General features: G+C 41.8%; 1 protein-coding gene across 7 annotated transcripts in view; it reads right to left on the bottom strand.

Moving 5' to 3' along the window:
* gab1 (GRB2-associated binding protein 1) overlaps positions 1 to 17,440 on the bottom strand; it is a 124,073-nt gene that overhangs the window by 39,015 nt on the left and 67,618 nt on the right. For all 7 annotated transcript variants that reach the window (XM_042339337.1, XM_042339336.1, XM_042339332.1 and 4 more), the window contains exon 3: positions 4,049 to 4,343. In XM_042339337.1, the coding sequence (XP_042195271.1) occupies positions 4,049 to 4,343 (295 nt within the window). The remainder of the gene's footprint in view (positions 1 to 4,048; positions 4,344 to 17,440) is intronic.

The raw sequence follows: 17,440 nt of genomic DNA, 5'->3' as shown, positions 1-17,440 counted from the left end.
TTATTCCAACACCTTGCTTGTTGGTCTCCCAACTTCTCCCTAGCAAACTGCAGATTATCCAGAACTCTGCAGCTCACCTTCTATCCTGCACCAGGCTTCCCGAGCCCATCACCCGATCCTCCCTCAGCTCCCCTTACTCCCCACCACCCAGAGGATTAAATTCAAGATCCTCATCTTCATCTTCAAATCCCTCCATGGCTGCAACTCAACAAGTTTGCAACAATGCTACCCCCTCTCTCTAAAACTCCATATCGGGTGCCCTACCTTACCTGTCCCTTTCGGCCTTCAAAACACGGCTATCTTTTTGACTAAAGCTTTCAGCCACTGAGACCTCACCTCACCCCCAGCTCAAGGATCCAGATGGCTGTATGAAGCTCTCTGAGCCGCGCTCCTGATGTGAAAGGCGTTTATTAATGTAACTTCTTGTTGTTGTTCTATAATAATAATAATCTTTGCATTTGATAACAATTTATTATTGTTATTTTTCCATTGAGTTGTGCAATGTTTAGAATGACCTCATTCCTATGACTATATTCCACGTGTGCCCATGTCAGATCAACAGCTGTTTTCTCGATCTTCCTACACGAATGTTCTCGCCCCATGACTGCTGTTGAGATTATTTTGTTATTCTGATGTACTACCTCAGCAGTGGGCTCATCTAGCCACCGTTGTCAAGAATAATAATAATAATAATAATCCTTGCATTTGATATAGCGCTTTTCACGTCGGGAGGACGTCCCAAAGCGCTTCACAGAACACACTGTAAAGTGAATTGACTGTATATTTGTGGGCGAACGCGGCAGCCAATTGCGCACAGCAATGTCCCACAAACAGTCGTAGATTGAAAATGACCAATTTATTGCTGTTTTGGGTTTTTGAGGGATTATTATTAGGCTCTGTGTGGAGTAAGGAAACTTGCCCAAGGTTTCGCCCTCTGCCTGGAATTGAACTCAGGTCTCTCACTTGCAAAGCGAGTGCTCTAACCACTGAGCTACAGGACTCCAGAATTCAGGCCAAACGCACTTATATAGTGCCCTCCACACAGGGTAGCGTCTCAGAGCGCTGGTTTCAGTGACAGACTGTACTCTGAGCTCTTAGGAAGTCAAATATCCAGCTTTGCTGAGTGGCTGGAAGTGAGTAATTAAATGCTGCTAGTTGCGTTTGTTACCTGAAAGGTTTAATTTGGAAACTTGTTTCATAATAATCCTATGGATAAAATTGTTCAGTCAATTTATGGCCATGGGAGATTACTGTGAGCAAATTGACTGCTGTGTCTGCTTACACAGTAACTACACGTTTTAGAGCAATTACTTGTGAAGCACTTTTTGAGTGGTTTTGATGTTACAGTTCAAATGAATTGATTATTATTATACTATAATTGTAAAGTAAAAGCCTACTAGATGCAAATAGAAATTCACTGAATATACTGATGACCTGATTCCATTATTTAGTAAAAACAAAGCAACTGAAATGAGAAAATCTTGCATAAGCCAATGTGGTTCGCCTTATTAATTAGCTCTGTACGCACAACACCATTTTATATCTTTCTCCTTCATAGCCCTGAAAATGCACATGGTTTTATCCTTAAAACTACAAGGCAATGCTGTGCTAATGTGTTCCGGGCCCAATATCTTAGAGGTTGCCATTAGAACGAAGTTTTAGAAGTGTCTGCCCTCTGGATTGTGGCGTCACTTTTCGGGCTTCTTTCTAATGAACGCACAGAGTCATATCACACACACAGAAAGTGACATCAGTGGCACCTCCTGCGCGTAGTGTGCAGGAATTGATGTCAGCGGTGACCTGACGAGCCAGAAGTCAACCATTATTAATCATGGTAAGCAGGTAAGTCAGCACGAGAATCCTGTACAGTAATTAATCCACAGAGGACCCGAAAATCGACCCCACCCTCTAAATCAACATGTGCTCAACAGCGCCGATTCAATTTGAATCTGGTTTTCTACTTTTTTTTAAGAAAGAACAAATAGGAAAACTGCTCCCATGTTAAAACTTAATTCTTGAATTTGCCAAAATTCACCACAATCTGAAATTTTAAGAAATAGTCTTAAGGCTAAAACCAGTGAATTCAGCCCTCAAGTGTGTATTCGAGAGCTTTGTGCTCAAAACAGAAGATAAATTTTGTTTTTCAGTTCGAACAATTACACGCGCGGCAATACTTGTGTTTCAGCAGCAAGAGGGAGGCTGCCTCTCTGGTGATAGAGAATAAAAGACCATTCTGTAGCCTTTAATAACCCTGCCAAAAATTCTCCGATTCATGACATCAACTCACTTTGCAGATAGCAACAAACGTCGCTCGAAGGAGGAGATAGCAGCAAAGAAAACCAGCAAGCACTGGCCTCTTTTCAATCTGTAACATTAGACACAGATGCACCCCAAACCGTGACCTTGTTTGTAAATGTCACCAAGTGCGAGGAGTGGTTAACTGATGCCCGTAGACAAGCGTAATTGCACTTTGTGACAGTCAAGGGCAACACGCAGAAAGGTTATGAAATCCTTAAGCCCAGACCTATTTATTTCTCAGTAACCTTTGAACAGTCTAAGTGCTCATTATGTGCATGCAAGCTTGGGGAAGGGCAAGACCAGAGGTACAGCAGAGGTTGCCATAGAACACAAATACTGTACGCTATACATCTTCAGCGTTTCCATAACGCAGACATTTTCGAGAGTTTCTAACTCAGCCTCTGAACTTACTACACATTGCAGGTGAACCCGAGGCAAGTTGAATGATTGTCTAGGTTTTTTTTTTGCAGTCAAAAAGAAAAAGAAATTGAAAACTTCACTCTTGCCCTCCAGAACTGCCTGGCCTGCTCTCATTGACTGGAGAAGCCAGACCCTAGGGCACGTTACTGGAAACCAAGGTGGCTAGAGCCCCAGCACAATCGGGAAAGTCCCAACACTGAATAGCTCAGTGTTTCGGCCACTTTTACTTTACAAAAGATTTATCATAAATAATTGAAAGTGGCTACATCTCAAAAGTGACAAACGATTCGCTCCAATCACTGTTTTCCCCTCACTCACATTACCAATACTGAAGCAATCATAGGAATGCAATTATGTTAACATGTCTGTACCTCTCAGCTTTACCTGGACGCCGTTCTAAAGGCGGCAGACAATAATAATAATAATCCTTGCATTTGATACAGCCCCTTTCACATCGAGAGCATGTCTCAAAATGCTTCACATGATGCTCTAAATGTAGTAACTCTGCATTTTATTGGCAAACGTGGCAGCTGATTTGTACAACAATGTCTCACAAACAGCTACAGAGTGAATGACCAGTTTTATTTGGGGAATTGTTGGCCAGCACACTGGCAGAAACTCACTTCTCTTTTCGAATGGTGCCATAGGATCTTTAAGATTCACTTGAACAGACAGATTTCTCTTCAGTTTAACGTCAAGATTTGAAGGACGGTATGTACAACAATGCAGCAAGAGGGAGGCTGCCTGCACTGCTCTGGAGTGTCAGTATTGACTATAGGAGCTCAAAGTCCTAACGTGGTGCCTGAACTCACAACCTTTTGACTCAGATGTGTGAGTGCTATAAACTGAGCCAGGCTGACGTCTAAAATGAGCCAGACTGACACCCTGAGTGTAAGAGGGCTAAAGTGGACACTTGTGTTATCAGATGCCTCCCTTGTTCAAAAGAAAAACTTCATGTGACATAGAAATGGGTGTAGAGTTTACAACACAGTCTTAGGCTTGCACTAACTTCTTATTGCATTCCTACTCTGGTATGGGTTACATCAGAGTTTTAACTGAATTATCCACCATTTTAGTCTTGATGTGGATATTAACACCATACTGAATACCCTAGTACTGTAACAGACATTTCAGTGAGTCAGATTTATCTGGTGGAACTGGAAGCCACAAGGGTTATTGCAACATGGATCATTTGGGTCCAAGAAAAGATAAGATCTTTTCATTACTACTAATTGTGTATCAGACATCAATGCAATCTCATTCCATGCCATCAAAAGTACCTTTAATGGTAGAAATCTATTAGTGGACTGACAGAACGTAGCACACTTACCCTCATCAGTAGGATTGAACCCACAGATGTCACAGATGCATCGAACCCACTTATTCATTTCCTCTTCGGTGTCTGCCACAAGGTAGAAGACACGGTCGATTGTTTTGATGTCAAAAATATAACTGTTCTCGAGATCCTTCTTGTTAAAGGTCAGCCCGGCGTCCACTTGTTCGCAAAGATTCAAGTCAATGACGCGGATGGGTTTCTTTGTGTGATCATTTTTGTAGTATTCCAACACGTCTGGGTCTCCCGTCAGACGTCCACTCCGGAGTATAAACCAGCGCTTCTTCCATGCCTGAAGATAAGCCAAGTAAAAGACAGAGTTTAACAGTTGAAAATTTCGGAGTACACATCTAAAGCACTCAATCGCTAGGACAGCCTTTGAGCCACATTGCCCCGCACATCAGAAGACTTCACCTCCAGGTCCTTAGTCCCAGTGGGTGTTTATGCAGCAATCAGAAAATCCCACTGGTTCTATGTATGCACGAATTGAAAGTCCCACCATGATAGACTATTCACAGACACCTCAAAATAGATCAATGCACCATCATTGTGAGTCCTCCTGTGATAACAGAATTTACAGCACTCGCAGGCCCTCGGTATAATGGTAGCTAAAGTCAGCATCGACCAGGGATCAAATGTGGGACCATCTTTTGTTCAGCCGGATGTCCCGACACATGCAGAAACCCATAAACGTGCTTAAGAATATCCCAAACCAGACATAGCTATATATTTAAGCAACCTACACATTGAAATATCCGGATGTATGGAATGTGAACTTCTTCCACTTCACTTACCTAATTCTAGAATTAGGCGCAGGTTGGGAAGACTTGGGGACCCCAGAGTGTGCGTTGGGCTACTGTTGGGAGTTTAACCAGCTAAAATTGCATAGCTTGCCATTGAAAGCACTGCAGTTCAGTTAGGACATCCTACCCGTTAGGGCTCTGGCTTGCAGGGATAACAGAAGCTGAGTTGGAAGAATTCCATCCCCAGTGGCCGGTCTGTCTCTCCAAGACCTGTTAGTGAACTTCGAGCTTTCCTTTTATGTGTGGCTGAGAATCACACAATGCAACACCTTCACTGCAACACCAGTAAGCCGCGGGGTAGGCCTTTTTTTTTAACAAATATATAAATAAATGTTTAGTCATTTGCTTTGGAAGGAGGAGAGCGGACTGTATTTTTTATTACTTAAGTAAGACAAGTGCCTCCTTGAAAAGATACCATTTATAAATGTCAATCTGTTTTTGTTATACAATGACCTTGGCCCATTTCTTTTGATCACAGTACATCAAACACTGTGATAATATGAAAGCAAGCTGTAAAGTTAGTCATTAGGTGCACTAACCCTAATCCTCCTCCCCCTCCACCGCCAGTTTTCTCCCCTACATTTTTCTCCTGAAGACATCTTTTCTCTGTTCATTGGGTAGGCAGTTCCTAGACACTTACAATACCTCTCCCTAATGCATAGAACATTACAGTAATTTGGCCTGACTAGTCCGTGGCAGGGTTTATATTCCACATGAGCCTCCATCTCATTTAATCCCCTCTCCTATACTTTTACATTGCACAAGAGCTCCTACTTTCCTAAAGTAGCCTGTTGTGCTTTAGTAGAACCAGGTACATAAGGTTTTGGTCCACTCTTATCCAGGCAGAATTGGAAAGAGGGGCGATGGTTTTAAGAGGGAAGTAGACAGGTATATGAAAGGTAGAGACTTGAAGTGGTATAGGGATAGTGTTGGCCAGTGGGATTGAAAATACAGCTTGCTCTGAGAGCAGGTACAGACGTGATGTGCCGAATGGCCTCCTTCAGTCCTGTAAATTTCTATGATTCCATTCTTAGTACTTACAAAGGTTTGTTTTTTGTTTCGTTAAAATGTGCCAATGCAATCTTCAACCTCCTATCAACACAGGAAGATTACTTTCCACAAAATGACAATGAAAATTTGAAGCCAAAGTGGCTTAAATTGGTCATCCTGTAAAATTGATTGAGCTACAAATTCTTACAAAATAACAAACCAGGTGAAATCCACAAAACTGCTATTTCTTCCCAAAATAGTCAAACGCTGGGGAATGTGTGGGGTTTATGAGTAAACGCTGCTTAATATTGAAGGTTTACAATTTACACACAGTGGATAACAGCTTCCTAGGTCCTTTAGTTGTCAAAAATGATGTATTTCTATTGTATCAGATTCTTTTTGGTGGTTGGGAACCATTTAGCAATCCAGCCTTGGATACACAATGGTGTTATAGTGAGCACAGAACAAATGCAGTGTTACTGGAAACCGAGGCTGCTGGAGACTCAGTCCAAGGAGGAAAGTCCAACACTGAATAGCTCAGTGTTTCGGCCCCTTACTACACAAAAAAGGTTTACCATAAATACTTTAAAATAGCCACATCTCAAAAGGGATCAAATGCTTCCTTCCAAAGACAGTTTTACCCACAGCAGATGCTCCCTAATACTGCAATAATTATAACATCATAAAATTATGATCATATAAACAAGCCCCATTTTGGATCGCATTGTAAGTTGTTAAAATGATCCTTAGACAAATAACCGTTGCATTTGATGTAGTGCCTATAACACTGAGTGGCCTAAAATGTCTTTCACAGCTAATTGCTGTTGAGTGTGGTAACTGAATTTTGTAGGCAAACATAGGAGTTAATTTGCGCAGGCAATGTCCCACAAACTGCCGAGTTACATTAACGGTTTACAAATCCTAACTTTGCTCAGAACTAATGGTCCTGCAGTAAAACATTTTTACCATCCTGTCTTTCCCAGATTTCATCACCAGTCTGACATACATGTGTTTGCCCACAAAATTTTCCAACATGGTCTGTGGCAAAATCTTCAGCACTCTGAAAAAGCATAGAACATTAGGTTCAGTTGGTACCACTCTCTCCTCTGGCTCAGAGCCCCAGATCTGCACTTTTGAGTTCAATGTCTAGACTGGCATGCCAGTGCATTGCTACAGACGTACTGCATTGTCAGAGGTGCAATCCATTGGATGAGACATTAAACCGAGGTCCATTTTGCCTATTCAGGTAGATGTTAAAGGTCCCATGGTACTACTGGAAAAGAGAAGGGAGTTTCTCAGTGAATAACAAATCTCCAGATATATTGGTCATTTATTTTGTTGTGAATGGCTTGTTGCACTTGCCTTCGAGTACACAGTCACTACACTGATCAACATCTCAAAACTGTGAAGAGTATTGAGATGTTGACATTCTTGGTTCTGTAACAAGTGCAAGAATGATTATCATTATAATTAGAATGTGCAAAGCTCATACTAAATGTCAGGCATGTGTATTCCTTGGCTGTAGTACTTCCTGGGTACCTGAAGCACTCTAATCTGAGCTTATATTAAAAGCATAACAATGTATTTGGCAATGTCTTCATTAAAACATAGGATGTTACTGCATTGTTTCACAACCTTAGCTTTTATATATTATATATGTTATACTGTACATCGCCTTCTCCCAAAGGTAATAATATTGATAATAATACTTGTATTTGGTATAGTGCTTTGTACATCAGGAGGATGTCCTAAAGGGTTTCATAGGATACACTGTAAAGTGGAGTGGTTGTGTTTTTGTGGCCATCTTGTTTACCTAATTCTAGAGAATATTAGGCGCATGTTGGCAAGATTGAGGTTTTGGGGTTGGTTGAAGTAATCTGGTGTTTAACCAGCTAAAAACACATAGCTTGTCATTACGAACACTGTCTATCTAGCAAACTTGCTGCTGCTTGTCCAGCTCGGTCCAGCCTTATATTGATAATTAGTGACCCTTGCACCACTAGGTCTGCCCATTTTCTATTTGACTGCTTTTTAATGCTGTATATATGGTAATTCCTTTGTGCAGCAGGAGTCAAAAGCTTCTTCCCACACAGTAGACCCCTTCACTCAGAAAATGCTCAACTCCGTTCCCAGTTAGTCTGTAGATCTCAAAAAGCACAGTGCTACAAAAACTGCACCACACAAGTGTGTTATTCAGGATGACAGAGCACATTGACTGACAGAAGATGGCTTTATTATTTTCTACTTCTGTGCTCTGGTATTAAAAAAAATGCTTTATCCAACAGCTTAGGTGAGGCGCACATTTAGACGGGGTCAACTGAGGGGCCAGGTTCAATTCATGCTTGTGGAATTGGCCATATAGAATACCATTTATACTACAGGTCCTTAGTTATTCACCCAGATGCTTACCATTGAGTTGCGGTGTAACATTTGCAGATCATAATCAATCAGAATATTCAAAGTTTTAGGGGTTTGCGTTTTAGGCTGTATATTTTACGGAAAGAATGTACTGAAGTGACTGAAAACTTTTCAGAACACATTCTAGCGATGTTTCACTATCTCAGTCAGCCTGAGCAATCTCAACAGGTTACTGACATTCTGACAGAACCGAGCAATGAGGGCAGTAAATCCCAACGCTTTACTGTAGCTCACAGCACACTATTCATGCTCTAACAGCAGATAGCCAGAGGGACTGCAACACAGTCAAGAGATAAACGAATGAGACTCACCAACACAAGTCAGACCTTCATAGCAAATTCCACACCCATTTCAGACGGGAACAGGCTCTGAATGAGACATTATTGCTGCGCTCCACGATTTGCACAACGCAGAGTAAATATAGTTCCAATGGCTTAAGGGAAGCAGCTGGGTCGGTCGGTAGTGGAGATGAAGCTAACTTGGGATAGTAAACAGGAATTGTTTCTCCCGCCTTCACAGCATGGCACTTGCGTGGCCTGAACTGACCTGGTCCTGCATCAAATCCTATAGCTATTGAGAAAGTCCAAACACATTGGGTCCTTTCAGACAAACAGCAGTAGCATGTCAAATGTTTCTCTCACCATAACCCTTCACAGGAAGTGCCACACACTGGAGCTCAGCCTACACTTGCCGTTTCCTTCAACCCACCCCCCTCATCTTCCAAGGCTCACTGAAAGCCATTGCCCCCGCCTCCCCGGACACTTATTAAATATGCTGCTCCAATGCCACAGCTGCGCAGCTGTGACTTGGCGCAGGACAAGGAAATATTGGGAGGTCTCTGTTAAACCAGGACAGGGCTGCCCGTGATGCTGTGAAACACCATCTGAACTAAGCCGTGCTCACATCGATGCTCAATGCCAAGCTTCACGCAGTTACCCTGGGCCACCATTGTCCTGCAAGCTTCCCGAAGAAACTTCTTCTGTTCAACAAAGAAACAGCAGCAACATCCCCCAAACAGACAGTACACATGAGGTGTCGCATTTACCCTGTGGCTCTGAGTGCACAGATTGGATGTCAATATTTGAATTTTACAATAACTATTAATGTCTCCTGCTAAACAAATCCCCAATTAAAGGGTATATTTCATAACCTCTTGATCTCTTTAGCCTTTGATGAGAAAATCTATATATGTGTGTAGGTACACACATACACAATAATATACATTTTTTATCAGAACGTATAGAATGATTACAGTTTTTTTCCTCTTCCAAATTTACTCCCTCCCTTGTTAAGACTCAAATCTACTGGGGTAGGAGTCTGATACATTGCCTAAGTGGCCATTATTCATGTGCTGACACTGACAGAGGGTTGGGAGGCCTTTAACCTGTGAGGTCATCACAGTTCGGCTGGATCTTGTCTTACACGCTGCTTGCACATCACCCCCTTCAAGGATGGGACTCTTAATCATGCTCACACACAATTTAGAGACTATAGGTGCCTTTGTTTAGGTGCAAGTTATCTATTGCATGTTATGGACAGTTCCCTTTCCTAAGATCTCTCCCACACAGTGGAATTGAGAGTCAATCATAAAGGCTCTCTCAAAGCAGTGCCTACAAGCCTGGTCAGAAAATTATGAACATGATCTGCTGCTCAGTGATCTTTGTGTAGATTAATGGAGGGAGGGGTCAGAGGCAAGGCAAGAGCAGTGTCACACTGCAATCTATCCTTTGTTGCACCTCTAGGACTATCTCAAAAGTCCATCAAAACTGCACATAAGCATAGAAATAAAGCGCACCAATTCTGTCTCTTATTCATTACTTTAGTGTAGACATTTAACTGGTCACTGAACACCAAGCTCTATTATTCTACCTGTTGGGCACAGGTATTTCCGAGACTGTCTGCTCCATCAGGAAATGATTTGTTATAAATTAATCCAGTGGCATTCCACATTAACTTGGGATAGTGAAAATTCCACTGCACTTTGTACTGGAGGCATATGTTAGCCAACTTCAGGTGTGATTGGGGGGGGGGCATTTAAAATCAAGCATAAATCAGACCATCAACTGGGCAGACACTTAAATCATGCTTCCCTACATGAGTCACAGATGCACAAGGTAGTCTCTGATTCACTGGATGTCTAGAACAGCTGGGCTAATACAAAATGTAACTTACATTTATCTAGCACCCTTCTTGTAGGATAATATCTCGTAACACTTCAGAGTGACAGGGTTAGACACTGATCAAGGGAAAAGTCGAAGGGGGAGATGACTGTAGGCGTGGTTGAAGAGAGGTTTTAAAGTGGGATTTAAAGACGAATAAAGATGGGGTGAACCAGAGGGACAGAGGAATAGAGTCCAGAGCTTAGGGGTGTAGTGACGGAAGGATCAGCCACCGAATGCCCTGCAGAGGGGGCGGAGATGTGCAGGAAGCCTGTGTTAGCCCGGCGGAGGACTGGTATTGGGTTTAGGGAAGGGGTTAAACAAATATACATGAAAGGACAACGATAAAAGAGAACTGAGTAATTCCCCCAGAGAGAATATACAATGCTACATTTCCCTCGTGGGTTGGGGGAGATCCATTGGCCAAATAACAAATGTATCTCTTCACAACCTCCAACTACACAGATGGTGCATTGCTGTTGGAGCTGTGCAATCAGCCCCTCGATGTAAAACGGCTGAATTCCACAGGACTAGTAAGCTCAGGATATCAGAGAGCCACCACTGGGAGTACCAACATGACACAAGTGATGTATCACATTTTAGGAGTAAAAGTTCAAGGGAGTGGAACCAGCTGTTACTTGAGCTGCATAATACATGAGGATCCATTACTATGTGAATCCTTCCCACAGAAGTGCCAGAATACAAGGGTCAGCAGTTTGCAGTTTCATGGGTTGCAAATTGTCACAACTGTATAGTATTGTTTGAGGCATCTTTAAATTAGACCTGGTGCAAGATATCACTCCATACAGTACAAATGTATGTAGGTATCAGCCTGACTGAGTTGGTAGCAAGCTCGCCACTGCGTCAGAGGATTGTGAGCTCAAGCACCGTGTCAAGCCTTGGAACTCAGTCTAGCCTGATACTCCAGTGCAGTGCTCTTGGGATGCTACCTTCCATGAGGGGTACTATATAAATGCAAGTAGTAGTTGTTGGATGTTGATCCCATGGCACTGTTCACAAAGAGAACGGAACATTGTCCTGGGATTTGGTCTTCAGGTATCAGGTCTGTATTCGTCTAGCTTGCTCTGCCTGTTCTTTTTATCTAATGATCCCTCTGTTCCTTTACTTCATTGATCTTAAATGACTCTGGATTATTTATATACACATGAAGTTAAAAGGATCTGTATTTTTTTCATTTGGTCACTCATTCCATGGCTGTTAGTGGGACACTGCTGTACACAAATTGGCTGGCGTGTTCCCCCACAAAGCACAGTCACTACAATTTACAATAAAGCCTGTGAAGCACTTTCAGAAATCCTCCTCAGCTGAAAAGCCTATATGAAAATGTGAGGATGATTATTATAAACCTTGTCTTAACATAATAGATTTTTCAGTTTTCAAACTATTCACACTCGTTTCTTAAATTAACAAGACACGGATACTTTTGACTTCATATGTGTAGAAATAGTTCAGAGTAGTTTAAAATCAATGAAGTAAAGGAACAGAGGGATCAGCAGATAAAAAGAACAGACAATGCAAGCCAGACCAATACAGTACAGGCATTTACTGAGTCCTGATACCTGAAACAACAAATCCCAGCACAATGTTCTTTGAAGTGATGGGAATTTGAGATTGCACTGAATATGCAACAAATTATATCGCTAGATTAAGCAACTGTAAGATACAGAGGAACCTTGTTATAAGGTGGACAGAACGCAAAATACTGCAGATGCTGGAATTCTGAAACAAGAACAGAAGTCGCTGGGAACACTCAGTAGGTCAGGCAGCATCTAAGGAGAAAGGAAAGTGAGTCAACGTTTCAGGTCCAAGACCCTTCATCAGAACTGGGCATGTTGGGAGGGAGAGGCCAGATTTTCTGCCTATTTTTTTTGCAATTTCTCCCCCTTTGTTTTGCAGTATTAACACCTCTATTCCCCCGCTTTGTTGCAATCCCCCACTTTGTTCTGCATCATTAATACCTCTTTAACCCCCATTTTCTCCTTTGTCTTCCTTGTCCTGCCTCCCCCCTCTCTGTTAGCCCTTAAAAGCCGCTCCCTCCCAACATGCCCCAGTTCTGTCGAAGGGTCGTGGACCCGAAACGTTGACTCACTTTCCTTTCTCCATAAATGCTGCCTGACCTGCTGAGTGTTCCCAGCGACTTCTGTTTTTCTTTCTTGTTATAAGGTGGATTTGTTTGCCTGCCGCTGGCTTTGATGCATGGACCTGCTGGCTTCCTGTACTTAAAAAGTGGCCAATCTTTGGTCTCCAGATCGCTGCCGACATCATTTCCTACACGTTGTGCAGTGTTTACAGGAAGCACCGCTGACAACACTTTGCGAAGGAAGTGACGTCAGGAGCATATGCACGTGCAGCATACAGCAAGTGAAGTTAGCAAACTGATGGAAGTTTTTGTTTAAGTGCGCAAAGGCATGGCACATTGGTGCAATGCGCAGGAAGTGATGTTAGGGGTGGCTTGAGTTCAAGGAAGCCAGACATATTTCTCACGCTTCTTTCTTACAATGCCTGTCTGAGCCATCGGACCCAGACAGCAGAGCCTGACACTTTGTTTCAACTTCTTTCCTTGCTAGAATTCTGTTCCAAAAACAATGTAACAACAAAATACATATTTTTAAAATACTGGTTTCTCTGGCACTACCCATTTCTTCCTCCGTAGATATATTGCTGGGACTGAAGACACTCTGCAATCCACTGCATAATACGTTCACGAGGAACTGTACCAAAGACTCAGAACTGATTTTAGTTTCCTGTGCTCACGGCTTGGCCCACGTGCAGAACACCAAAACTGGCTTTTAATGTTATTGAAAATATTGGAATTTGGTGCCAGAATAGGACTTAACTTCACTCTGCGCTGGGCTGGCTGGCGTTAGCCCAGTCGTGGGCCAGTTGTTTTGGTATCAGTCAGTGGTGGACTGGTTTCCTGAAAGGGCTCGGGATTCTGGTGTAAATAAGGGCCTTGAGCCGTGGGGTGGGGGGGCACTCCAGAGCCAAATACGGAGATGCTCGGGAAATTTCCCAAATTGTTATACAGCCACTAATGTCGGCATTCTGAACCAGAAGGTCACTGCACATCAATGTCCTTCTGGGGACGCCTGAGTGAATCACATTTTCTGTTGGTGCTCTGTCTCAGCTCACAGGTGCAATGCATTGGGAACAAAGTGCTCTCTTTTAATGGCAATCAGTGGCTCTTTCACACTTGTCTGAAACTCAGGAAAAGTTATCACTTAGTTTATAGATATCAAGGCAACAAGCGATTTGAAAACACTGAGATAGAAACAGTGCAAAGTTAATAGCTTTCCAGAAATCTACTTCATGTCAACACACAATGTAGATAATGGTAGGAGAACAATGGCCGTCGCTATTGGGATCAACTTTTCTTTTCTGGTTAAGAGAATCACATGCAAAGAATGCACACAAATTAAAGCACAGGCAACATTTAGGAACACTAACATCAGATGCTACATTGCACTCAAAGACCCACCCAACCCCAAAGAAGCCTTGGTTCAATAAATTGCTCTCATTCCATGTGTGGACCAGTAATTAGAAACCTCAGTTGGGGTATTGATGGAGTGGACTTGGGAGATTATTTTTTCTCTCACTGGTCAGTGAGATAATAACAACTTGCATTTATGTAAAGCCCTTCATGCTGGTTGGCATCTCGGAGCGCTGAGATAGTGACTGTAGGACATCAATTTAATATAGTCAGCAAAAGAGAAAATTATAATTTTTCTTACACAGAGTTATTAGGATGTGAAATGCCCTGTTGGGTGTGGCAGTCAAAGCAGATCCACATTCGCTTTCTATAGGGAACTAAAAAGATATCTAAAAAGAATAATTAGCAGGGTTTGTGAGAATGGCAAATAAGATGGGACTGAAAGGACTGCTCTTTCAAAGAGCCAGCACAGGCACAACGTGCCGAATTGCCTTCTTTTATGCCATAAAGAAGTGTGCCTGAAAGGGTGGTCTAAGCCGATTTGATAACAACTTGTAAGAAAGAAGTAGATAATTATTTGGGGAGGACAAGTTTGCAGGGCTTTGGGGAGAGAGCGGGGGAATGGGATTGATTTGGATACCTCTTTTCAAAGAGCCGGCAAGACACGATGGGCTGAATGGCCTTCCGTGCTGTGTAATTCTAGGATTTTTTATGAAAGTTCTAAGGTTCCAGAGATAAGCTCCGAGCTTAAATTATACTTTTCTCTGGCTAGCAGCTATAGCAACAAACAAATCCAACTAATGTGATTTCCTACAAGAAATTAGCAAACAGAATGAACAGTAAAAATATCTATTTCACATCAGTTTACATGCTGAAGAGCATGGCCAAGCAATATGAGCAAAACAGCCCAATTTACATCAAAACAAATAAAGAATCTTTTACAGTTACTTGATCAAATGAAACGATCCTTGTCCAAAATTTTAAATGATCATACCTGACGTGTCCAAACACCAGTTGAGCACTGTAAAGTGAATCAATGCCTATAGAGTACATTCTTCATACTATGCTGGAGTGATATTCTATCTTAACCACCCAATTTGTTTCATTAAGGAAGGTAGTATCCAAAGTATGACATTTATTGATTATTATAAAAATAATTGAAGCGCTATAACTCAAAGTCGAAGCTGCAGTAAGGACGTCAGCATTTTTTGGTATATACAGTAATGTTTTCTCAACAAGAATCAGGGCACTCAGAACAGGAAATGAAACCAAGCAAAAATTAACTGTTATGTAAAGAACTACTTTGAAGTTTTATTTTTGATCAATCATGTGTCTGACACTGTGGAAACACATCACCGTGCTCAAGAATATCCAGATCAGATTAATAGTTCCACACATACATTGCATCTACACATGGAAATTTCTGAGTCTGGGCTCTCACCCTGGTGGGATCCACGCTGCCTATTTAATATAATAAAAACAACAACAAATTGCACTTGTATAGCACCCTCCATGCAGGGTAGCGTCTGAGAGCGCTTAAATACCAGAAAATATTAAATGTAGGTTGGCAAAAGTCAAGGCTTGGGGATCCTAGTGTTGACAATTTGATAAGGCACCATATCAATCAAAAATATTATTATATATACGAAAACTACTCATTGAATTTAACAACAATCCTTTGATATATCAAATCCTATTTCATTTGATATAGCGTCTTATCACATTGCCAAAATGTATCAAAGTGCTTCATAGGACTTACTGTAAAGTGTAGCGACTGTATATTATTTAGGTGAACACGGCAGCCAATTTGCGTGCAGCAATGTGTCATAAATAGCCATGTAATGAATGACCAATTTTATTTGGGGGGGATTGTCAGTTCGGACACCGGGAGAAACTCTCTCCTCTTTTCAAATAGAGCCAATGAGATCTATAATGCCCACCTGAACAAGCAGATGGGACCTCGGTTTAATGTCTCATACGAAGGCTGGTACTTTGGACAATGCAGAGCTCCCCCAGCACTTCACCAGAGTTCTGAGGGAGACACGGTGTGCAAGTACAAACCCAAAAAGTTAAACTTTACTATCAAATATTGCACTGAATGGATTAAAGAAATCCTAATCAGTTGGCATCCATTTATTACTGATTACAAATTAAGGTAACTTTACAGCACCACAAAAAAAAATGCATTTGGTCATTCATTTTTTGATTGAAATTTGTTTTGCCCACAAAATACACAGTCAATCCATTTTACAAGGTAAGGGCTTTGAGACTTTTCAATGATGAGATGAGACACAATATCAAATGCAAAGGATTATTATTTTGTGTCAGTAAAACTCCTCAAGCACTGTCGCTCTCTCACATTTTACCATTTTGCAGTACTCTGCTGAGATCTCAAGAGTTCCTAGTCAGTACAACATAGAATAGCTGAGCTCACTCTTTTGCAGAACATTTGAAAGAACAAAATCTTGGGCAACCACTTGTATTAAATATTCTCAAATTGGGCACCCAGATCACTTCCCTGTAAGCTTTTTAAAAAAAGTTACTGTAGCCAATTTCCTTCCCCTAACTACCATTGTTTCTGCAAAAAAATTAAAATCCCAAGAGATTATCATTCACAAGGCTTATTATTATGCAAGGCTTAAACCCAAGGTGATTTTTAAAAGAAGAAAACAGAAGCATTAATACATATTTACAACTATTTCTGTGCCGTATTGTTATATTCTGGTAAGCTTGCCCCTAAACTCCATAATTTTCCATTCAGAAACCACTCAATGAGTGGTTTCTGAGCATCGTCTTGATCTCTGGGTTCATAAAGCAGTTATAGCCTGTACTGTGGTTTGGGATGCAGGCAAGACTGAGGGTTAACACTCATTCTGAACCTTTCATGACACTACAGCTTTCCCATCACTCCTGGGAACACCAAGATACTTTCCGTAACAGGGAGAGAGTGTGCACTCCATTCCAGGCATAGGAAATTTCCACGTGTGTGGGTGGCAATGCATATGTGAAACTCTCGGTCTGATCTGGACCTCAATCCACATCAAGAGTCTGAACCCTTTCCATCCACTTGTCCTCCCTCCCACCTTCCAGTCTCCGGGACGTCCTCCCGACGTGAAAGGCGCTTTACAAATGTAATTTCCTTGTTGTTGTTTCTGCTCCTTCATTAGTGGGGGAAGAGGGAGAGAAAGAGGAACAGGGAGAGACCCAATATCTTCCCTCTGTAGGACATGTACGGGGAGAAAATCCAGTTGGGGCTAGATTTGCTCTGTCAACGTAGCATTTTAGTATGTCAAGGCGATGGCAAGTTGTTAAATCCAGCCTTAACTTTGAAGTCGTTTTTCTGCAGTACTCATAAGAGCTTATGGAAAAACAGCTTCAAAATTAAGGCTGTGGTTAAGAATTTGCCAAATGTAACACTCCAAGATGCAACAGTAGTGTCATATAAGGTGCGAGTGCATGACTATTTAAACCATCTAATCAAGTGAAGTCTTCTAAAGATGTCAGGAATGAACAGGAACCTCTTGTTGGTGAGGCATCGTAAAGCACGTGTCATGGGAACTATCAGGGG

The sequence above is a fragment of the Callorhinchus milii genome, unplaced genomic scaffold (genome assembly GCF_018977255.1).
Source record: "Callorhinchus milii isolate IMCB2004 unplaced genomic scaffold, IMCB_Cmil_1.0 Scaffold1, whole genome shotgun sequence".
Classification (NCBI taxonomy): Eukaryota; Metazoa; Chordata; class Chondrichthyes; order Chimaeriformes; family Callorhinchidae; genus Callorhinchus; species Callorhinchus milii.
Note: the sequence above shows the minus strand (reverse complement) of the source record. Positions and strands in the feature narration are given on the sequence as shown.